This window comes from Hakea prostrata, chromosome 9 (assembly GCF_041222555.1).
Source record: "Hakea prostrata isolate BN-2017 chromosome 9, UWA_Hpros_2, whole genome shotgun sequence".
NCBI classification, from domain to species: Eukaryota; Viridiplantae; Streptophyta; class Magnoliopsida; order Proteales; family Proteaceae; genus Hakea; species Hakea prostrata.
Genome location: NC_142608.1, coordinates 57,789,913 through 57,813,697, shown reverse-complemented (window position 1 = coordinate 57,813,697; position 23,785 = coordinate 57,789,913). Strand labels below are relative to the sequence as shown.

Sequence of the window (23,785 nt, the reverse complement as noted above, 5' to 3'; positions counted from 1 at the left end):
TATTCGCCTTAGCCCCACTGATTTTAGGCTCAACAATAATTAATTAATCATGTTTGAACCCTTTTTTATAGTGTTTCAGGATCTCAAAGAATAATTTGCTCCCTACACCTCGCCAATTCCATGCAAAGACCTTCATAATAATAAAATAATAAAAAAGGAGAAGAAATATCAATCTGTTTGCATAACATTGCTGCCCTTGCGATGCCCTCTATCCACTGCCATAGTCTCAACTTGGATCTGACCTACACCGTGATCCAATAGGTCAAATGGCTTATTTGGATCCCAAGGAATCTACAGATCACTCACCACCAAACGAGTATGTTCTCCAATGTCTAAGGAAGCTTCCGAATTAGGTGCACGTATAGGATCCTCCATCTCCATAAATTCATTCGAGCTTACTACTTTTGAAAGCCTACTAGCTAGAGATTGCCTAGCTCGTGCCAACTCATTAGGTAAAAAGTAATGAATTGGTGATCCAAAGACTTCCTCCTTTGATTAGCATTAATTAAATCCCTACCAACCACATGAAAATCATTCCTTTCCATATCAACTTATAATCTACCACGCACAACCCCTCCATTATTGCGGTTGACTTGAAAATTCTCTCCCAACACCTTGGCTTCCCAAGTTTAAAGCCCTTGGCCCCACCTTAGCATCACCCTCCAAATCAGTTTCCCTCAACATTTGAAATCGAGATCCAGAATTGTGCCCACATCATTGGTGGCAACACCTTCCCTATATTGGCCTCCACCTTCCATACGAGGATGATCCCCTCCATGCCATCGCCATCTCCTCCCCTATTGTCCTTTGGTATCTCAATTTCACCACCGTCATCCACAGCCCATACATGTCCGCCGAAGCTACACCACCACCATCATTCACCTCCCCCTGTTACTGCTCAACCCTTTCTACTTGGTTCACCACTGAGATCTCTTCTGCCACCTTATGGAAAGAACAATTTTCTCTACTATGTCCAAACGACCACATGAGTAGCATAGAAGTTGCAAAGATTCATACAACACATCATAAACTCGCCCCTGCAACTTGAACTTGGACAGAAGAGGTTTCTCTAGATCAAGTTCAACATAGACTCTTGCAAACTGCCCCCTGGTAGCCCTTTCTGTCATGGCATCGACCCTAATTACTTTTTCAACTTTACTTCCTAAGTTCGCCAGGGATTGATGATCAAAATATTAGTTCGCTATCCCCGGGAAATGAACCCAAACAACCAACTTCTTCAACTCATCAGTATTAGGATCAAAATCTGGCTCCCATCTACGAACTCATAGATAATGGTCAACAACGATCCGAGGACCATCGGTTAGAAGCTTCCTGGAATCATCTGAAGAACCAAACTTGACAATAAAGTAATCCCTTCCAACATCAATTAACTCCACGGTACCACTTGGTTTCCAAAGCTAAAGTAGCTGCCTTGACAACATCTTATATCCATTCGATCTACCTGCGAGCTTAACTATCACAGCCTACCTCCAAGGCCGCCGGAGCCGCTCCTTCTCTTCCAATGATATGTAGATTGTCGGGCACAAGTCATTAGCATCGAAAGTATAATCCTCTCCCTTCCTACCTCTTAAGCTCTTCGCCTGACTCTCTTCACCACGGTCATCTTTCGTGTCCCACTTTGACAAACCCTCCGTATAAGCTTCCACATCATCATTGCTAGCCTCCTTTTCGTTCATAAAATCCTGATAAAAACCTCGTCACGCATACCGGTAGCCACCATCTCAACTTATGACCTCCGACCCAAACCTTCATCAGAGCCATCCCCATCCACGACCTGCCTTCTCCTCTTGACCTTCTTGTTACTCTGTTGAATCAGATCCAGTTCTTTGTCAGACACTCCAGTCGGTTGTTGCTCTCAATTCTTCCCCATTGGAACATGCCCTTTCTTCATCAGTCACATCAATATTAATTTACTTTTGGGTAAATTACAGCTGAATTAAATATGATCCTACAATTGCTAATGTATCAATCTTTTGGTTAGCGGTTTCTTTCCAATAAACATATTTACTTCCATTGGTCCCATATTGATATAGATGTTACGTAATGGAATATGAGTTAGGATCCTCAATCCCTACTGGTAGAGGATTGTGCTCCCTCATACATTTTTTATCATATATTTAAGAGAAGTACTCTCTTATGATCTACTTTGTTAATACTCAGAGACAAGCTTCCTTCTAAATGTGTGATAGAGAAGAGAGAATAATACAATCACCTACCAATTAGAGATAGACCTATAGAGGATCAAGACTATTTAAAAATTGATCTATTACCATTTATAAGAAAAATAAAGATCAAACTTTTGGAAAAACATCATCTGTTGTGCAGAACTCTTTACACACATATATATATCAAATAAGTGGCTAACAAAGCAATAAATAAAAATGCTATTTTAAACATTTCAAATTTTAAAATTAAACTTTTAATCTCGACGTTTCATTTGGTATAAAAGAGATATGCTGAACGAATAATTTTTTTTTCTTCCAAATTTAGAGCTTCTCTCACAAAGTACATTAATTACCATGAATCATAAATAAATGCTCATGACCTTCAAAGCCAATGTACTTTGCCAATAAACCAAGCTTCTCAAAACCTAACTAGCATGTTTATAGAACTTGTCAAAGTCTGGTTGTCTACCCAAAAGTTCATAAATGTAAAGCTACCTAATTAATTGCTATCATGGAAGATTTCACAAGCAACACACTTTTGTCATTTTTTCATGACTATCATTTCACCCTTCATTTAAACCCTCTCCCTTTGATAAATATCATTGGTTTTTATGACCATTTATTTCATTCTAAATGAACATGAAATTTAATGTCCGTGACAATTTAAGCAAAGCATATTAAATGCCACCATTAGTCTTTACTGTTTTCAGGTCTTTTTTTAAGACTTTTTAAACTCCCCTTCTCTCTCTCTTTCTCTTTCTCTTTCTCTTTCTCTTTCTTAATATCTTCCCTCAACTAAAACCCAACGGCAACAATAAAGCGTGACATTTAATGGAACCCCGTTGAGAGTGACGGAAGTATAGCCACCCCAAGCGCACGTTAGTAATTTTACCTACTTTTTAACATGCGCATCCATTTATGGCTTCCGATACTTCACTTCAACCCATTAAAAACCCTAACAAAATCTTCCGTATTAAATGTCACACACATCTCACAAGTATGTCGTGACCCGTGATGCGTTACACGTGTAAATGGAACGACTCAGAAGCCGACGCGTGGCGCCTATTTATTGCTGGTCCCACTTATGAACACGTGATGAATTTTTATTGGATGTTATTTTCCACGTCGGTGGTAAAAAGTCGTTGGTTTGGAATATCGGGTTTTGAATTCAAGTGAGGGTTTTAATGGAGGAAAGTGGCTTAATTAATGCTGACGGAGAGATGACGTCAAGTTATAGATTGGCAGTTGAGGGTTATAAAATGGAAGACTAGAAGGTCTTCCTTGATTAACTGCCGTTAACTCTGCCGTCATTATAGCTGTTTAATGGTAATATTCCTTGCTTGTTAAGTTGTTCCAAAGTTGGCTCGTGCAGATTCGATGTATAAGTTGAGTTGACCAAAATACCCTACTTAAGGAAACTAACCTAACCATGGATGTAGTTAAATTACTTAAATGCCCATACTCCTGTCACACTAATTACGGTCTTTGCATCTCCTTAGCATTTAATGCTGCCGTATGACCCTGCTTAATGGTTTTGTTTACGTTCGTCTGAAATTCCTCTCATAAATGGCGTTAATTATATGTGGTGTAAATGACCTAAATAACCTCCACTCAGTTTATAATTTCAAATTACTTTGACTTCTCCAGTCAAAATTTCCGGCTCTCGTTTTCCCCATTCCTCGTGGCTTCGTTTGGTTGGTTTTTTTGGTCCGGGTTAGGTGGCCGGTCCAGGAATGGGATGGGGCAATAACTCTGCCAGACCTAATCCGGTTCATTTTCAATTAGAAACTTAAATTCGAAATAAATGAAGGTTTCCTTGGACATAAAGGAGGTCCAAATGGGGGAAAAGGAGTGCAAGATTAGGTTTCATAAATTGGCTAGAATTTCCAAGAAAAGATCTTCTTGTAATTGAGTTATGAACCTTATTTATTGAAATTATTAATGAAACTACTTTTTTTTTCTTTTTCTTTTTCAATCTTAAGTTCATCTGATTCAATTTATATGTCTCTACTCTCTTAATGGCATGTTTGGTTAGATGAATTCACAGATTTTAAATCTCTGGATTCATGAATGCGAGATTTATACCCGTGTGGTTGTGAAAATTCCTGAATTCATGAAATCTAGAGACTCATTTTTTTACATTAAAAACGTGAATTTGTAGTTTTATGGGTATGGGGTGAAACGGGGTGAAACCTAGTTCACCCCTACTATGACATTTGTACATTCATAAAAGTCACATTGACTACACAATTTTGTAGGATGAATCCATATATTTCATTCCATATATTCAGGTTAACAAAAAAGTCAATTTTATGAATTATGACTAGTCATAATTCATAAAATTGATTGTTTAGTTAACTTGAACCTGTGGAATGAAAACCCTAGAGAGATCTTTGTTCTGGTTCGAAAGTCCAAGTTTGGAAAGCTCTGATGAAATCTCTAGATTTCACTCCATACCCATAACGTTTTTAATGTAAAAAGATAAATTTCTAGATTTCATGAATCCATGAATTTTCACAACCAAACAGGTATAAAACTCGCATTTATGAATCCAGAGATTGGATTCAATGTAACCAAACAAGCCCTAAGGGAATCCATCTATGAGTTCGATAAAATGAATAAAAAATATTGAACCCATTTTCTAGTACGTGATGAAAAAAAAAATATAAGGAGAACATAAACCTCTATCCAATTGAGTAAAAACAAAATATATAGTTGACCGCATTATTATAAAATATTAAATTTTGTTAATTGAACCAACCATTTTAATGAGATTTAAACTCTTAACCTCTTACGTATTTATAAAGGTTAACCAAGCTTTGAAGTTAATAGGTTAACCACGCTTTGAAGTTAATTTAATAGGCATTAAATTTTGATCCCATCAACAACCATTAACTACTGTTCATAAATGAATTCAATAATTGCTTCAATATAAATAATTACCTCGGAAATTACGAAGAATTGATCCTAGCCATTCATTCTTTGAATTCCCAACTTTTTCCAAGGAACAAAAAAGAGAAATAAAAAGCTTCTTATTAAATAAGAAATAAAGAGCTTTCAATATCCTTCCTATATTAAATGAAAATCTTGATCACATGTTTTAAAATGTAATTAACTAATCACTAACCAGCCTATACCGTAATAATTTATCTATCATTTACAAAATTAAACCCAAAAAATAAGAAAAAGGCGAAAACCCAAGAGCCAATTCTGTTCTTTCTGCTCTTCATCTTCTCAGATGTTTGCTGTAGAAGCGTTGAGATCAATTTTTGGTTTCTTCTGCAGAGGAATTGGAACAATGGATTCACAACGAGGGCACTTGGGATTGTTTTTTGATATCAAAACGTAGAGCAAACAAGCAGGACAACCCGCAGCAAGCAACAAATCAGAACCAGAATCAAACCCAGATGAAGAAGATGATTTCACTTCTCCTTCATCCGTTTCCTTTGCTGCTTCCTTGATTGAAGAAGACGAAGCAGATGCATAAGATGACGAACGCTTCTTACTCGATTCCCTCTCGGCTCTCTCCAACGCTGATTTTACCTTATCAAGAGTACAGACACTCTGGTAATCGAAAGAAGGAACGAGTCTCAACTCCAAACGGGTTTCTTCCAAAGGGTTTGTTGATGCTGTTAATGGAGGAAAATTCAAATCTTGAAGCTCAGGAATACTTCGATTCTGCGATCGTTGTTGTTGATGATTATAATGTTTCTGTTCTGAACCCGATGATGATGGTGAGATTGACGAATTGCATCTCTGCAGGTAGACTTTACCTGACTGTTGCAAAGAGAGAGAGATTCAACTCTGATCAGAAAACAGAGAGAATTCATATAGAACTCTATCTAATCTCCCCCAATTTTAGTTAAATTGCAGAAAAATCAGAGCTTTACAGTTCGAAATTGAATCATCGTAAAACCCAGAAACTATAAAGGATCACAAAACCAACATAAGACAATTTTTGATTGGGGGAAACCCAAAACAAAAGAAACCCAAAAAAGGGTTTTGATGAATAATCAATGGAAAACACACAAACCTGCATATCGAGGCGTTTCTCCCAGCCACTAGGGACCTGCATATCAAGATCCAATTCGGTGGAAGAGAACCCACCACTCCCTCCAAGTAAATCCCTAGTAATCAAATTCTTCGATTTCCCACCAGCAGCTTCGTTCTTCAACTCTTCTTCTTTGTACCCACTCAGTATTTGAACCAGAGAACTCACATCCGCAGCCATTATCTTTCCCAGACCAAGCTCAACAAGGATAAGCAGAGGAAGATAAAGAACGGCAATGGGGTATGAAGAAGCCGAGCAGAAATGAAAATCTGATAAAGAGAGAGAATCAATTTATAAGAGAAAGAGAATTTTAGTAAATGAGAAACCCAGAGGGATAGAGAGAGAGAGATTATTAGAAAGGACAGAAAAATAATGAAGAGCGAAGCTGTCAGTAACGGCGGGCATTAAATGTTCGTGAGAAGTACTAATCGAATTTCAATTCTGCACCAAAACCAAACTGGCCTCATCGCTTCCTTCCAATTTTTAATTATAAACAATCCAGCACGGCTCGCCGTGATAAGTATCATCAAGTTTTTTTCATTTTGCCACGTGGTCGGTGTACCCATCCCTATTGAAGATTGCCCTGAACGTACCATTCCGATGAAGGTTTAAAAGTATTCCACGATACCATATGATACTAATCGATATGTATTCATATTTGGCACAATCGATACGATGGTCTATATTTTTCACTCCAAAAGAAAAATAATATATTAGACCGTATCTAATAAATATGATACGATAATAATATAACATGCTAGTGGTTGAAACCAACACCACTTAGTGAATAGGTAGTGAGTTCGATTCTGCTGAGGCATATTAATATCCCATCCCAACTTAATATTTCCCCGAACAAAAAAAAATATATATATACCTAAGTTTAAATTTGAAATGTTATCTCACCAAGCAACATTTAGAACTCAATAAAAATGAGAAACATAGATTTTATCGAGCATGCTTTTCGTTTAAAATGTTGCACTTTCATGTAACTATATTTTAAAAGAATCCATCTTACGCGACAAATGTGACGTTATTGTTGGTTGATCGTTAAAAACTAACTCGTTAAAGAGACTTAAACCCATTAATTGAAACCTTAATTCAAGGGAGGAAGATGAACTGGCTGACCTAAACCATTTGCTAAATCTAATCATGATTCCAAAGCATGTGTCAACCATTAAGTAGAAAGTATAATGTGTTAGTTTGATAGTTAATTGGGTTATTATATGAATCAATCACAAATTGAATTGATGTAAACATATAACAGCTCCTAACCTCAATGTGATTAAGGCTAATCATGAACTAAATTTGGAAAGAAAAAGGTTTCCTTTACTCTATGAAGCTGTTGGGCTTTTAAGGTGGCTTGAAATGCTCTAAATTGGTGTAGTTTAAGCTTAGTTGAGCAATAATGGAGGGCATGGTAGTTGGGAGTTTGAAAATGTTTGATGGGTTTAATTTGGTTTCACAATAATTGGTTGCTCGAATCTATTGTGTTTTCTGCTCTTACCCTACGATCATTGGAGAGGATTCTTACATTTGCCCAAGGCGGAGCTAACCTTAGGGCCAAAGGAGGCCATACCCCCCCTTCCCCATCCATATTTTGAAATTCCTTCCTCTTTGGTGCAATTTTTCGAAATTTCATTCCGGCCAATTTCCTCTCTTTCTATGTGTGAAATATTAGTACTTGACCCCCTGTCCTTCCGATGACAAATACTTACTCTGCCCCTAATTTGCCATTGATAAGATGCATTTGTCTTTAATTTGGTTAACTCACAAATCTAAGCCAAAAAGGGTTGATCGAGGTCTATAGGACCAAACAGGTCTAATCAAGGCTGAGCAGGGTTTATTAGGACCAACCCGGTTCAGCTTAGGTGGGTCTGGGCTAAGTTGACCCCGTAAGATTGGGCTTCCATTGAGATTTTGATCCTGAATCAAGGTTGGGGGCCAATCTTGTTGCACCCATCGCCGACGCGAGGCGATATTTCGTCATGTTGCTGGGGGGCGACATGACACCCCCCAGCGACACCGATAATACCATAAGTCGGCGATATATTGTCCTGTGTCGATATATCGCCGATATATCGCCAAAAAATGGGCGATATATCGCTACATTCGCCATATATAACAGCCTTTCGTTTGTTTTTCGCCGATTTTTCGTTCGTTTTTTGCCAAAGTGACATAGGGCCTTTAAAAGCTCCGGGGGCGCTGCCCCCACACCCCTTCCGGGGCGGCCTCCCCAAACCTCCGTGTCTGTTGGCAACAATATGTGAAGCATGAGCCATACTCAACATAATTGTATAATGAATTGTAAACTTTAGTACATCTCTTTATTAATTTTGTATTTGTGTTCTTTTTGCATATTTACATTAGTTTATATGAATTTTCCAAACTTCCAGTTTTGTCCGCATATAACCGGACATGTGCTAATTATAAACTTTAGGTTAGGTGATGTTTTAGGTCAAAATAACACTCCCAATGTGTTTATTGACCTCAAATCAGGTTACATGTTAAATTTGAAGTCAAAATGATTTGAAATACCCTTCGAAACAGGGGTTCGATTAAAAATCGAATCCCTGCCAAAAGTCGACCGACTTTTGGTGACATGTCGCCCGAGTTGCCGTGTCGCCAGGGTCCGACACGGGCCGACATGTCGGACCTTGGTTGCACCCTAGCTTTTCTATCAACAAGGCAGACCTTGGTGTAATTATATGGTCAACCCATTGCAATCTATGTCTTATGTGAGTGTGGAAGGATGAGAATACATGATGTTTGGGTGGAGAAGATCTCCTCTTTTGCAATTTAACCTATTAATGGTTCATTCATATTTATTGAAATTTCATTGTCATTAGCCAGTAAAACTATAATTAGAGAATTGATGGCATTTAAATGCGAAAAGGAAGCCCAAGGAGGCGGACGACGAGCGTAATTAAGAAACCAGACCGTAATGGTCCCCCTGATACGATACGATACGGCATTTAATTACTCTCCCAAACCCCAACGATAGAACAAGATAACAACCTCTTCTTATTAATTGCGCTTCTGTCTAAATCACCAAATTACCCTTCGCCATAAATATCTACTTCTTGCTATTTTGCGCCCTGGGCTCATGACCTTGGCTTCTTCTTCAGCCAGCCTTCACGTTTTCATAGTTTCATGTCTTCAATCGTTTGAATAATAAATGCCACGAGGATTGTTCCCTTCATTATTGGAGATTCTTTATGGTTCCCTCACCGGTTCAACAACATACTTAGATAGGTGAAGCTACGGTTATAAACTGATCGGATTCGGATCGAACCGTGGTAATATCATATTATATTTGGACAAATTCGGATAATATTCTATCGATTTTCGGACTGATTTAGTCGGATTCAGATGATAATATTCTATCGGTTTTTGGTTGAGGTTGAATTACTTTTAAGATTATTATCAAATCATTTTAGCTCGTATCAAATGAAAAATTATATTAAGGGCTTGGATCTTACCTCTGAAGCTCAAATCCAACTAAACCATCCTCTTTAACCTCTTTAAATTGGAAATCATACATACACATAACACCAAGAATACATATTTTACATTGATTATTTATTTGGGTGAACTTTTTCTATTGATTTCATGCATTCAAAATATAGTTCTTAGTACATGTACTTTACCCTAGAATTTCTTGATTTAACCCAAAAAAATAAAGAGTTTTCATGAAGTTCATAAATAAAGAGAATCAAGAACTTACCAGCCCCCAGGTATTTAAATGGACAGAACAACCAGATGAACTTACATCAAACCTGTGTACTTTTTTTTTTCTGGGTAAAGAAAGTGTATGTCCTTAATGATCATTAATTTCAAGAACATGAAGAATAGTATTAAAATTTATTGATTTAGAGGATAAGAATTCAGAAAGAACATAAGCAGTTGCTGTCAACCTTCAAATGTGTGAGAGCTAGAAAATCAGGTGGCATTTAATTCAAATAAATACACAGGAAGGGGAGTTCATCTTTTACTTGAGTTCCATCAATGCAGAAATATTTTATAGAACCAACTCTTGACAATATTTATATACACAGTTGCTGGGTCTATTACTATTAAGTTTCACATATTAACTGGAAATGGTAGTTGTAGTCATAAGTATGGCTGATGGACCCCTTCTTGGACCCCTATGGATGCCTTGTCTAACTCCTATTTGGTCCCTGTTGTGACTTCTATGGCACTCAGTGCAAGGACCAGCATTCAAAATAAATTATGTGATGTGATACAATAGATAATTTTGGGGCAAGTTTTGAATTGATGACTTGAGCATATTTTAGTTTATTCTAAGTCTGAATAAGTTTTGGGTTCAAAATTTTGATAAGGTCCGGAACCATTAAAGTTGAGTGTTTGATTAGGGTTGGTTTGACCCTACCACATTGTAAATATTTTTGATAATGTAAAACAATAGTATGGAATTATACATTAATGTTTCATTGTTTTGTGGTTAGTATTAGATTCTGCTTAAGGCCGAGATCAAGGCCGAGATCAAGGCCAAGATCTAACTTAAGTGTCTAATCTCGCCAATGCAACATTCATGTTTGGTGAATTAAGACATTTGTAACATTTTTTTTATACATTCAAATATGGAGGAACATACATCTTTCAGAGTCTTCTCTACGCCATGGAAGTTGGTTTCATAATTATAGTGTCTAGAGTCTTCATTTCCAAGTAAGCTTGCTTTGAATTATGATAGTCCTTTTGTAAGTCTTGTAATTTCATTCACGGCCACCAATTTCTTGAGTAAAGTGAATAGTAAATTCCCCCCCTCCTTTAAATTTTGGTAATGATAAAGTGAATAATGAACTTATATAAACCTAAAAAATTTAACACTGGAAAACAGTTGAACATTTCTTTTTTTGGTAGAATTTTGAATATTTGAACTTCTACAAATCTCATTTTCAACATTTAAAAGCCCTAAAGGCAACCTTGGTCCATTCTAAGTCCAAAAAATTCTAGAAGCCAAGTTAAGTTGAGTGTTTGATTTGGGTTGATTCGATCATAACACCTCGTAAGATATTTTAGTAAAATAAGGCAACAATATGGAATTATACAAGTGGTTAGCATTAGATTTTGGTTAAATTAAGGTGACCATCGAAGCAAATGTCTAGGTCAAGCGTCTAACTTAGCCTACCTTGGCTTAGTCTTATAGAGTTATGATTAAGATTTTAAATGGTCCGACCCAATTCCACCTTTCTACTACAGAATTGGTGAATTAAGACGTCTGTAACCTTTTCTCCATACATTCGAAGAATATGTTCTTATCTATGCCATGAAAATTGGTTTCATAATTGTAGTGTTCATAGTCTTCATTTCCAAGAAAGCTTACTTTGAATTTTAATAAGGGTATGATTGTCTTTTTGCATACCGTGTAATCTCATTCTAAGTCCACCAATTTTAATAAGGGTATGATTGTTTTACATGCACACCTCTGATTCTATGTTTAACTAAGAACTGATTCAAATTGATGATATGACATATAATTTAGGTTTCATCTCTGTTCTTCCTCAAATTTTCTGACTTTCTTTAAACTTAAGTGCAAAGATTGATAAGGAGATTAAGCATCATTAGTCCCCTATCAAATGTGTTTAACGCCTGTTGATCAAACTTAAGCTCTCATAAGAAATTGTTAATATCAATTAGAAAATGTGAAAATATTTCCAACTAGGCTATAAATCTATAATATATACACATTTGATATCAATCTGGCCATTGTAGAAGGTTTCAAGTTTGTCTACTTCCTCCGGTTGTGTATCTCGTACGCTTGTGTGTATGAATGTGACACCTAGCAAATATAGAGACTTGACAGTAGATTTCAAATTCAAAAGTCAAATTTTGACATTTAGCAGTAGAGAAAAAAAATCCTCAGTTGTGCACAACAATGCATTTATATGCCAAACAGAAGGCTGTGATTAAAATTTTATAATTTTTAAGTTTTTTCAACCACTTGTTTGGCATATCAGTGCACGGCAGCCGTGCACAGCAAAAGATGTTTTTCCTATCAATAAAGTTCCACATAGTTGAACTTTTTATTCACTTAGTTTATTCATTTCGGGTCAAGATCGACATGCATTAACCCATTCATGTTTCAACACATATGGTAGGTTATGGAGCACTGAACTTTCATTATATTATAAAGTAATGAAACTTATCAAACACTTAAACCATTTGATAAGTGAATGATGTAATATTTTGCTTTTAGGTTTTCAGTTATAAGCATAAACTGAAAATGACATTAATCATCTTAAACATGCAACCAGGGAAGCTTATCTTACTATTAATTACAAGAATAATCAGAAACAGAAATATCAAAAGTTAAGGTGTTCTTAGTTAGAAACCTGTTTAAGGGGGGTGTTTAGTTCTTTCATAAATCAGATCAAGAACCCCTCATGAAAAGCAAATGAAACACAAAAACATAAACATTACAATACACCAAATCAACGAAAATAATAAAAGAGAGTAATCAAGGTCATCTAAAATATAGCACACTGGAGACCTAATTTAGTATAAACATTGTGACTTTAAAGGCGAAGGGAATCAATGTTCTTGCTCAGCTCCTCCAGCTTCTTCATCCTTAGTCTCTCACTTTCACTCACAAGCTATATTCACCACAAAGATCATACAAAGGATAAAATGGTTTTAGAAACAAATTGCAGTAAAAATTATTGAACTGAGAAGACAAATTATTTTTATACCAAAGAAAAATACCGTATTCACCTCCATAAGTTTAGTAATTAGTTGAGCTTTCTCCTTGTTCTTTTCATTGAAAGCTTCAAGAGCGTCTTTATATTCCTTCTCCTGTAATGAAATGCATTATAAGCATAAATCATCTGTTTAATTTATATTATCAAACTTCTGAAGATAATGATAATGAAATTCACCTTCTTTTGGCAGCTTTGTCCCAAGGGTTTCAATTCTTTGTTCACTGTATCAATCTTTTTACGTATTGAAGAAACCTCCTTTCTCATTGGATCCGCCAATGCTTCAAGTTCCTATCAAAATTTTATTTTGTTTTGAACAAAAATCTCATTATATAAAATGATTGATAAAGATTCTAATAGGGTGAGATAAAGAAGAAAGAAAAGAAGAAAACATTCTAATGGGAAGAACACAAACCCTTTTTATATGAATTCAACAACCATATAATACATTCAACAACTGAAACTACTCTTACTGTTATGTAATACTTGAGTTCTTAATTTTATTTTTCCTAATTAAGGTTTTTTTTTTAAAAAAAAAAAAGTGGGATGAGATAAAGAAGGAAAATTGAAGAAAAGAGCATCCAATGTATGATTTTAATTTTTTATTCAAGAGAATGTTATACTCTTTCTTTTTCAAATATTATTTTCATTTTCTCTCTCTCTCTCTTTTTCTGTTGTCTTTTTGGGTTGTATGGTACCTAATAGTGTTGCTTACAGTGACTGAGATATGAAATGATGTTGTTGCTTCACTTAATTACAACAATCTACTTTGTTAGAGCATTTTGATTGGTTCAAACCGAAATTTGGGTCCACAGCTTTTGTAGTGCCCCGTTTGGTAGAAACCCATTAAATGATTTCCATTTATTTGAATCAATTATAGGAAGTAAAGAAAATTGTAAAGAGTTTCTGCAACACCTCTAAGGTTAAACCCACTTGAAGCTGAGTTCACATCAGAAAAACTCAGAAGATAAAAAGGAAAAGTAAATATGGAAGTTTGTGTTTTAGCTCTCAGGGTTACCATGTTCAACATCTCATAACTGTTTTCTTAAAAGAAGAAAAGATCAACAGAAGAAAATTTTCAAAGCTGTGTTTGGTCTTTGAGAAGAACAAGTCAAATTAATTCTTGAAATTGAGTTGGAACATGAAATTAGTTGGAAGGAAAACAAATTCTGCTCGATTTTTATGTTTAACCTAGTAAGATGATGTTAAAAGAAACTTAAAAAGGTTGAATTTTGAACTTACTCCACGGATCTCTGCTAATCTTTTGGTTTCTTCTTCAACACGACCAATTTGTGCCTGAACTCTCTCCCTGATTTCCATCTTCTTCCTCTCTATCTCCTCTTCTTTGGCTTTGAAAGTTGTGAGAGCAGATCTTGACAGATCTTCATCTTCCCTTGGTGGGCTTTCACTGCCGATGATACCTGAGTTCTTTGTCCTTTGGATCTGCCCTGGTTGTTGCTCCCATGTGATTTGCCTCTGGGTTTGCATCTTCTCTTCTTCTCTATCTCTAGAGAAACACTCCTTCCCCTTCAGAACTCTCTCTCTCTCTCTCTCTAGTCTTCTCTTCTCTTTTCTTCTTCTTCAGTTCTCTTCTCCTCTCTTCTCTCTTACTGCTTTTCTTTTTTTCAGCTTTAGAATGATTGTTGTCTTTCTCCTATTGCAGGTGCTTATAAACAAAGGTTGGCTCCTAAAGGTCCCATACCAACTAGCTTTCTTTGTGAGCAAATTTACAAAAAGCATCACTGAAATTACAAAGATACCCACCCAAACACTTTATCTTTCATAAAGTTGGACAGCTCTTTTCTCTTTCACTTTGAGAAAATACATGAATTTCTTTCTTTCATCTCCTCAAATCATAGCTATGCCACTACCCAGTACCCACACACACACCCACTTATTAACAACTCTCCATTAGAATCCAAATTAAAGTATAAATTTGTTAATCAACTTCAAATCCATCTCATCATAGCTAGGTTTTATTAGAACCATAAAGTTATATTTATCCATTTCAACTTTTATTTTATGAAAAACTTAGTCAAGCCTGTAAATATATGGTTCCTGATTCTGGTAAGATAGTTATTTCTTAAGCAGGTACACTGACAATTTCAACAAACTACAACAACCCTTCACAGTTCCAACATTATTAAAGATAAAACCCAACCATCCATTTAAAAAAAGGAAAAAAAAAATCAATTTTGTTGGGCTAAATTTTCTCTTTAGTAAACTACAGGGAGAACCCTGAATCAGAAAATCTTGTAATTTTTTTTGGGGGAAGGGTGCTTAGGTGAGAAGTCTTGGTTTGGAGTAGACAGTAAGGGCTTACCAACATCATACAGATAGGGAGAGCCAGATGGAAATGAGAAGCGTAGGGGCCAAGACAGAGTGGCAGCTTAGCAAACTTTGACAGATATGACTGCCTTTCCAACTTGGTTTTGAAAGGAAGAATCAACTCTTTAATCTTTTTTTTCTCCCAAATCCCCATTTTTCTAACCTGGTCAAGTGGAACTTTTAAATATTCTACAATCTTACCCATTTAGAAAGAGATGATGGGCGTCAACCTTTTTGCTTTTCTTCCTTTTGTGGGGGCCATTTGGAACCTATTACAAGCTTCATCGTTTTCAAGGCCAACCATTTGAACCGGGTTCACTTTTTGGTTCAACCAAATAACCAAATTTAGAGGGTTCATATTAAAACCCATTTTGACGTGAAACATACGGACAAAGCTAGGATTTAACATCGAGGGATGGAGGCGACAAGTATTGATATTTCATACAGAACATAATGACTTTTCTACCCATTGTCCTTTAAAACTCAGAGAAATACGGCCTGACATTGGTATCAAAACTGTGGTTGAATCAGAAACCAGGTGGTTCACAGTGAACCCATTTTAGGTGGGTCATCAGGTCCCACATATCAACTTTCCAAAGAGAGATACTGGCCCACAGAGATGTTGTCACAACGGCAGGCTAGGTTGGTGGCCTACGTATCTTTGGCCTATGAGGTTATAAAGTTGATGCCATCAACGAGGACTTGTTCTTGTTCTTCTTCTTCTTGGTTCTTTCCCTCAACGGCCAAGTGCCAACACTCTTAACCTTTAGCCAATATTGCCAGGTTTCCTATGTACCCCTCAATCATGTTTCATGGGCCGGGTCAGGGCCCACCTTGTTGCTTTGTTCTTTGGGTAGTCGGCAGGTTTGAACAGCAAATAAAGGTCCTAGATTCTGCCCTGCCCAGATAAGAATCCCTTTAAACCTTTCATTTCCAAAAGGGTTTTTTTCTTGTCATCTTTACTCGTGAACTATACTTCTTCACTAATTCGTTTCACTGAATTGTAATGCCCAAATCGATATCTTCGAAAAAAATTGTTAAGGTAAGATTGTGTAGGAAAATTATTCCTCGAACCTAGTCGAGCCGGTTTAGTATTCTTTACCAATCTAATTTATCTATCTATATGTCACTATCATATCTTTGTGAAGCTTCAAATAAAATTTTGACTAGTATATTTAACATAATTCATTTGAAGTTGGAACTATTAATGGGGGACACCTTCATGAAATTTCCCCCAAAAAAGAGATTGCCTCTGCCACGCTCCAATATCATTATTGAGCCATGGACCACTTTTCCTCTTTTATTCCTCTTTGCTGACCCCTCTTCATGACTCTTGTCTGTTCAACTACTATGACTCCTGGGCTCTAATGCTTGGCTTATCCTAATCCTTTTTTTTTTTGGTACAACAACTGTAACCGTTTTGCCTTTGGTGTTCCATGGTTCTGTCATTTGGGTCTACATTAAATCAGTTTCTGCTCCTTATCTAAAATTTTCTCTGGACCCAAAAATGGAGGACCACAATTTACTTGCAGATTGGTCTCAAGAACATGGAAATCTGTACTTCTGCAAGCTCTTCATGATTAGTAGCCCAAGCTGCTCCAGTTTTCCGGCAAGTCTCAGCTTTTTTCGGCAACTCGCAAAATATACTTAGGAGGGTTGATGCTAACCTTTTGTCTTTCTCACATACACAATGAAGATTGTGATGTTTTTTCAGTTACCAACACCTTTCATTTTTAAACCAAAGCCTGTCATTTTTGCTTCCACAATACTGTTCTTCACCACTTAAAGTAAGCTGCATAGGCAACCTCAAATGCATGCCCAAGTCATTTATTAGTCTCCCCAAATCAGAGCTGTTCGCTTTTTAAGGACAAAACTTGTTTTCATTTGGCAACACAACAATCTACATAGTTGCAAACTTGCAATTAATAAAAATGAGTCCAATTAAGACTTTAAACTCTCAAATAGTTGAACCAGCAAAGTTCAAAACAGCATGCAACAACAGATTTCCTAAAGAAAAGATACCCTCCATACATTAATATCGACCACACACCAAATTCCAGTTCAACATACTACAAGGCATGGCACAAGATCGTGTATCATCCTTGTCAGTAATGTTCTGCCTAAGATTATCTCTGGGGAATGCAATCAAGCCTTAGTCTCCTCAGCATGCGCTGCAGAAGGTTCCCCTTCTTCCTTCTTGGTTTCGACCTCTTCTTTCGTTTCTGTTTCTTCTGCAAAGAAACAATTACACATTACAAAAGTGACATTGATAACATTGAATGCACCATAATATCTGTAAAGCTCTGTTGCAGAAATCTGAGAGTAGAATATCAGAACAGAAATGGGAAGAGAAGTGTATAAATCCTCCAGTTTTTACTGTAGGATGCATGTTGGGGACAGAAGAAGAGGCATAACTGGAGAAGGAAAAACAAAATCTTAAGGGCCTGTGGTGAAGAGGTGTAAACAAATTCTAACCTTCCTCATCCTGTGGTTCATCCATATCATAATCATCCCCACCCATGTTTAGGTTCTGCACAATATCCATCTCAGTCAGCATATTAAAACCCAAAAGTTTACGCAACAACAGAATCTATCTATCCCTTGAATTTGGGTCAATTAGTGAGGCAAGTTAAGTTTTACGACTGAAATAAAATCTATCCATCCCTCACTATTAAAAATATTCTTAATAACCAGAAACATATCAGGTGAGACTGATTAGCTGTAGAAGATGAACAGAACTAGAAAAAGATATTGATAAGCCACTTCCACATCAGCCAGCAAAATAACCAGCTAGTAAAAAACAGACATCGTGATCATTCTACAAGAAAGAACAAGCAGCTGGTAAAAACACACACATCAAATTACAGGACTCGGTTCACTTAATAGCAAGGAACCCAGCATGCATCATTTGATGCTGTATCAGCTTGACATTTTTTTTTCCAGATCAAAAGCAAACTAACATGTCTCACAGTGACTACTTGGCAGAAATGACTCGTAAGATTAAGAAACAATAAGTTCATTGAGTCATTCAGTTTTATTCATCCAAAGTCCTGGAGTGGCTTTAATGCCTAATTACTGAAGCATTGTAGGCCAAATAATGGAAGAGTTACCACAGATAGTATGATGGATATACAAGACACCAGTACCATCAAGGAAAACCATTGACAGATATAACATGCTAGCAAATCATCTAAAAGGGGCATAATAGCCCCCATCACAATGGCAGATACCCCAGAAAGTCATAAGATGAGAAAGCTCCTAAGAGAGAGAGAGGAGGGGGAAAAAAAAAGGATGATAAATGATTAAAGTTCATGACTCACCGAGAAGTCCATATCATCAAAGTCCATTCCAGCTTTCTCTGTTGAAACATAAACGAATTAATGTGAGAAGAGAAACATAACTTACAGGAACAGGATAGATCAGAACAAACCACTCCACCCACCGTTTTCCTCATCTTCATCAACCCACTTATCCCAATCGACTTTGAGGAACACAGGAGGTTTTGCTTCTTGCTTGACCAGCTTACCCCACCACTTTTTCTCAGCTTTCTTAATAACATAGACTATATGCCTCGAACCAATACTAACCTTACTTTCCTGCAGTGAAAGTAGTGCACATTACTCAATGTCCATTCATATATCGCAAACTAACTTAACTGGTTGCATACCTCAACATTGATCTTGTCATGTAACTCGATATCAACTTCATAGGGTATACCATCTTTTGTGGCTGAGAAAATGAACCTCCCTTCTGGCTCAAGCTTAAGTTTCACATCTTTGGCATCAGGCAACTCAACTGTGAGGTAGATCTTGTCAGACCTTTGTGCCCACTTCACAGTTGGATGTCGGCTAAAACATGAAGAAAAATATTTCATGAGTTTTTCTGCTTTGTATTTCTCTTATGGACAACATACAGGATTTTGGTTTTCTTCTCATTTAAGATACGGTATTTGTATGTTCCATCTGTCACCCCCCCAAAAAAGAAAAAAAGGAAAAAAAAAAAAAAAAGAAGGAAAAAGTAAAAAAGAAAAAAGAAAACCAAGTAAAGAAAAAGAGAACTTGCAGTAAATCCCCTGTTTTGGTGATTATAAGTTTGGGATTACCAACATCCGTTTGAATGTGAAGATCAATCATCTACCAATATTGACATCAAAGTGAGTATATGGTGTATATGCGTGCATGGAGGAGTGAAACAGTAGTCTCATATAAGTTGAAAAATATCTTAATGAATGAAGCGAAGAAACCAAGTCTTGGAGGTACTGATGAAGAAGGCAGTTCCATTAGATATAAGATTTACACTTACGAATCACAAGTAATTTCATAATGTACCCTTAAAAGACCTGACTAGTTTTATCCCTAAACTTACGTGGCTAGAAATCAGGGAACAATGGCCCAGACAACACTTTCGCTGCTTTCGGTCATCCATTTCAGAAAGTCTCATATGTGACCAACAAAGAGCTTGTTCAACATGCATGGCTCAAATGCTATTCTAGTTCCCAGCACTTCTCTTGAGTATTTTTGTTGATGGTTGAGTTCCCAACCTTCCCCCATCTTAGTCTATCCATCTTGCCATTGTACCTTTCGAGATAGTGATCGTTTTTTTTAACCTTAGGTTATATGTCTAAGCCCCTGGGGCAGAGGATATTCTGTTCCAGTTGAACGGTAGCAACGGACAGAAGGTGCGGGCTCTTTTGGATGTCAGCAAGCAACAACAAGGCAAGAGTCGAAGTCATCAAATATATGTATTAGTCTTTTGTCAGCTGTCACCGCATAAAGAGACATTCAAGCATCCACACAGTCATGCAGCCACTCAATCGACGTTGAGCTTGAAATTGGGTATTCGAATAAATCGAGACCAGCAGTGCTTTTAAAGAATATCCACCTAATCATTTGGACACTAATCTAGTATCTTAGATGAGTCAGAGGTCATTCAGCCTATTAGATGTCTACCAACCCAAAACAGACATCCAGATACCTATCTATGAGGAAGAATTTCTAGCCATTGAAAACCCAGTGGTTATATTCTAAACCATTGGAGATCAAGGGAAGCTTGTGAACCCCAGGCAGTTGTCCACAATGTGCTTTGGCTTGAATCTAGATTTTCTTTAGAACATATTTGGCTATATAAGTGTAGTTTGACTAATCAGAATAACAGTTAGTGTACTTTCATTTCTTGGGTTTTAACACCTATCAGAAATTTGTCGCCCCCCCCCCCCCCAAAAAAAAAAAAAATCCTAAAGTAGTTTCTCATGTTAGAGGTTTAGAACACACAGGAAATGTCATTAAGCACATTGTACAATTGTTTTGGCCTTAAGAAACACACTTGGTTTTCCAATGGACCAGGACCGACAACTTATAAGGATTTCATGGCAGCTACCTAGGAAAGAAGTTAAGTAGTGGAAGCCAAGTACTTGCAAAGCATTGTCATAGTGAAGTTCCTCCCAACCACCATATAATTCTCTCTGTCTGTTGCTTGTTTACCTAATTCTCGTGGTTGAATATTTAAAAATTACTTGTTCGATCCAGCATTTATTCATAAAAAAGATTTGAACTTCTTTCGAAGTTAGAATCCCAATCAACCTCTTCCTTTTGAAAGCTATCCAATCCCAGAAGTGACATTAATCTATAAACAGTATGCAGCACCAATTCAAGATGATCCATTACATGGAAAATTTTAAATTTATCACCAAATGTATATCTCAGATGAAACAGAAAAACGGCCTATAAATTGATAATGTGACACAAACTGATACGGATAATAGTTAAGTTTCTCATATTAGTTTCTACAAGATTAAATGCTTGAGTCACCAGGGATTCATTACTTTTTGTGCGCATCATCATTCCTCCGGCATCATTATTCAATCTCAAGAACCAACCCCACTACAAACAAGAAAGTGATTCTTAACATGGAGAGATTGCTTAAGAGTTAAACAAAAGCACTTGGCTCCAGTAGGGATTAGTTAGGTCCACCCTAAAACTTAAGCCAGATGCAGGCAGCTTCAGGCAGCTGCTCAAGTATAAAGCATGAAGGACTTGAACAAACCAACGATGGAGTATGACTCTAATTTGACACATGATTCTCTACCTTCCAACCTATCAACAAAAGAAACATCCAATCTCCTCTATGAAGACTGAGGAATGCAATCGCCTATTAGAAAATTGATACACAAAATCTGCTATAAATAGATTGTGCAGGGTTTTCTATGGGTTTTTCATCAACAATACCGAACAGAATACATGAAGTACTTGATATTTCTCACCTAACGCTTAATATTCTAGAATAAGAAGTTAAATTGGCACAATTGGGGCATAAACTCAAACCAAAAATCAACCGAAAAAATATATAATAATCAGATATCAAGCAAAAAGTATGAGTTCTTACTCATAGAAATAGTCAAAGCTGGGTTTCCAAAAGATCAAACAGAGACATTCAAAGAAATCCATACGAACAATAAGTACATACATTCCCACGAACAACTCTAGAATCTCCAAAAGATAAAATATAACCCACCACAAAATTATTTTCCAGCAGCTAGTTCATAGATTTCATACGCTAGCATATCTCATAAACCCATTATCCAACAACAGAGAATTGAAAAGAATAGCAGAAGAGCAACAGCAAAGCCAACCTTACAACAATTAATAGGATTCACTTTCTGGCAAGGACCCATTTTCGGCAATGAAAAGTGAAAGAAAAAACAAAATAAGACGAAGGAAAGAAAAATCATCCAAGGAATTCAGAACTCACCTCATCTTTGATAACTTGGATGATCAACAGTGATGAAACTGAACGAGTTGTAGAGTGAAAGAAATGGGTCTGTTGCTCAGGCAAATGTGTTATTCATCACCTGCGCGTAAGCGCGAAGCAGCAATTGTTGTTGGCTTCCACAGTTTCATTAACAGAGAGAGAGAGAGATCATTTATCTCATTAGGAGAAGAGCATATTGGTGAAAGAGCTCGAAGGTTCGAGAAAGACCGAGCCGTTTTTTCAAATCTCATTTCAGTTCATCCATTACTAACTAGTGATAGGGTAATTTCGTCATTTAAATGAAAAATATGATAAGATGGGCCGTGGGTCGTGGGCCGTGGGCTTTGGCAATTGGGTGAGGTTTTAAACTCGAAGTCGGTAACCGAATGTAGATGGAAGTCAATTTTATCCGATCTGAAATCAGCCATAAATCTACAGATTCACATTTTTAGTGTAAAAAAATAAATCTCTAAATTTCTTGAATCTAGGATTCACACAACCAAACGAGTATAAATCTCCCACTAGCTAAAATCCAGAGATTTCAAATCTCTGGATTTTAGCTAAGTACAATACAGCACATTATTTTACGGCCATTTCGTAGAAATTAAAGCTATTAAATTTTAGTTTCATAAATACATTTTTCTTAAATTATCTTAGTACAACGCATGTCATTAAAACAATTAATTACACAACTGCGTACGTCAGCATACTTTACGGCCTTCTCATAGTAATTAAAGCAATTAAATTTTTTGCGTCATAAATATATTTACCTTCAAATAGAGTAGAATACAACTCATCCCATTAAAACGATTAATTACACAAATGCATGTCTCACTATATGTTATGCCTTTGCACAGAAAATATGGAGTGAGTTTTAAGGTCAAAGTTTCCATGAAGTTGTAATGGAGATTGTTCAAGCTTCAATCTCTTCTGTATCCTTATTTTAGTTTTCTTTTTCTTTAATATTGTTTTCTTCCTCAATCTATGCCTTCTTCTGTAAATTTTATTTGTGAATCGCTCTTTCATTCAACATTTATTATGCGAATACAATCAATTTTCATAGAAGAAGATGGAAGAAAAGGCAAAGTTTTTATCGGATCAATGATTTACCAGACGGTATTATATTCTTTTCTCTCTCTTTTTTTTTTTTTTGGCTTTGTATTTCTTTTGTGAATTGATGGGGATGTTTTGCTAATGAACATTACAAAAACCAGGTTCATTTGGTGAGGGCAGGGAGTAGAGTGGGTGATGCATGAGAAATGCAAATCAATGGTGCCCATGACTGGAGCTCCAATGCAGTTCACCAAATCAGCCTTGCATGCTATCACAAGGCAGAGAGATATGAGAGAACCAGAGGAGAAACTTTTCTAAGGGTTATCCAGTCTCACTGCTTTGAAGTGGATCTTACCAGCAAAACTACCCTCTTGGACCTATGCCCACATTTGGGCATACAACATTTAGCGTGCATGGAACATCCTGAAGCACAGAATTTCATTACAATGGGATTTCTGGAATTAGGGCTTGGCTTTCCTACTTCAGTGTCTTTGAGGAGCTCGTCCATTGTTGCTGTCGCTGGCTATATTTGATATTTGATAGCTATAGCCAAGGTTTAAAGTATCGGTATCGAGTATCGTATCGGTCATGTGATTTTAAGAGATGTATCGTCCTGTATCAAGTATTGTATCGCTCTAGTTAATATATTTTAGTGTAATTCAATGGAGAGACATATCGAGATGAATCGTATTGGTTGGGTCAAA

At 36.6% G+C, this 23,785-nt stretch overlaps 3 protein-coding genes across 4 annotated transcripts; all 3 read right to left on the bottom strand.

Annotated features, from left to right (window-relative positions):
* Positions 1 to 5,233: 5,233 nt before the first annotated feature.
* LOC149005712 (uncharacterized) lies at positions 5,234 to 6,667 on the bottom strand. The gene is made up of 2 exons (XM_089168982.1): positions 6,220 to 6,667; positions 5,234 to 5,963 (listed from the first exon to the last, which is right to left on the bottom strand). Exons 1-2 carry the CDS (start codon positions 6,415 to 6,417, stop codon positions 5,421 to 5,423), a joined length of 741 nt encoding a protein of 246 aa, XP_089025108.1. The 5' UTR covers positions 6,418 to 6,667; the 3' UTR covers positions 5,234 to 5,420.
* Positions 6,668 to 11,469: 4,802 nt separating this feature from the next.
* On the bottom strand, positions 11,470 to 14,615 carry LOC149005711 (uncharacterized). Of its 2 annotated transcripts, none has more exons than XM_089169419.1 (4): positions 14,196 to 14,612; positions 13,134 to 13,244; positions 12,970 to 13,050; positions 11,470 to 12,851 (listed from the first exon to the last, which is right to left on the bottom strand). In XM_089169419.1, the coding sequence occupies exons 1-4, from the start codon at positions 14,439 to 14,441 to the stop codon at positions 12,774 to 12,776; spliced, it is 516 nt and encodes a 171-aa protein (XP_089025545.1). In that variant the 5' UTR covers positions 14,442 to 14,612; the 3' UTR covers positions 11,470 to 12,773. The 2 variants fall into 2 exon arrangements, with proteins under 2 accessions (XP_089025545.1, XP_089025544.1); XM_089169418.1 differs by having other exon boundaries at positions 12,236 to 12,851; positions 12,961 to 13,050; positions 14,196 to 14,615.
* A 2,465-nt stretch (positions 14,616 to 17,080) lies between these two features.
* On the bottom strand, positions 17,081 to 22,252 carry LOC149005710 (co-chaperone protein p23-1-like). The gene is made up of 6 exons (XM_089169171.1): positions 22,029 to 22,252; positions 18,949 to 19,129; positions 18,724 to 18,877; positions 18,602 to 18,639; positions 17,757 to 17,811; positions 17,081 to 17,512 (listed from the first exon to the last, which is right to left on the bottom strand). The coding sequence occupies exons 1-6, from the start codon at positions 22,031 to 22,033 to the stop codon at positions 17,427 to 17,429; spliced, it is 519 nt and encodes a 172-aa protein (XP_089025297.1). The 5' UTR covers positions 22,034 to 22,252; the 3' UTR covers positions 17,081 to 17,426.
* Between the last annotated feature and the right edge of the window lie 1,533 nt (positions 22,253 to 23,785).

Excerpts from the sequence above, each read along its gene's own strand:
- LOC149005710 (XM_089169171.1), bottom strand. Across the intron at positions 18,640-18,723 it reads TGATGAAGATGAGGAAAACG|AGAAAGCTGGAATGGACTTT; the intron begins GTGGGTGGAGTG and ends ATGTTTCAACAG. Across the intron at positions 17,513-17,756 it reads TGAACCACAGGATGAGGAAG|AAGAAACAGAAACGAAAGAA; the intron begins GTTAGAATTTGT and ends GTTTCTTTGCAG.
- LOC149005712 (XM_089168982.1), bottom strand. The coding sequence starts at position 6,417 with ATGGCTGCGGATGTGAGTTCTCTGGTTCAAATACTGAGTGGGTACAAA. Across the intron at positions 5,964-6,219 it reads AGAAACGCCTCGATATGCAG|TCAGGTAAAGTCTACCTGCA; the intron begins GTTTGTGTGTTT and ends TCTTTGCAACAG.
- LOC149005711 (XM_089169418.1), bottom strand. The coding sequence starts at position 14,441 with ATGCAAACCCAGAGGCAAATCACATGGGAGCAACAACCAGGGCAGATC. Across the intron at positions 13,051-13,133 it reads GACAAAGCTGCCAAAAGAAG|GAGAAGGAATATAAAGACGC; the intron begins GTGAATTTCATT and ends ATTTCATTACAG. Across the intron at positions 12,852-12,960 it reads AACTTATGGAGGTGAATACG|CTTGTGAGTGAAAGTGAGAG; the intron begins GTATTTTTCTTT and ends TGGTGAATATAG.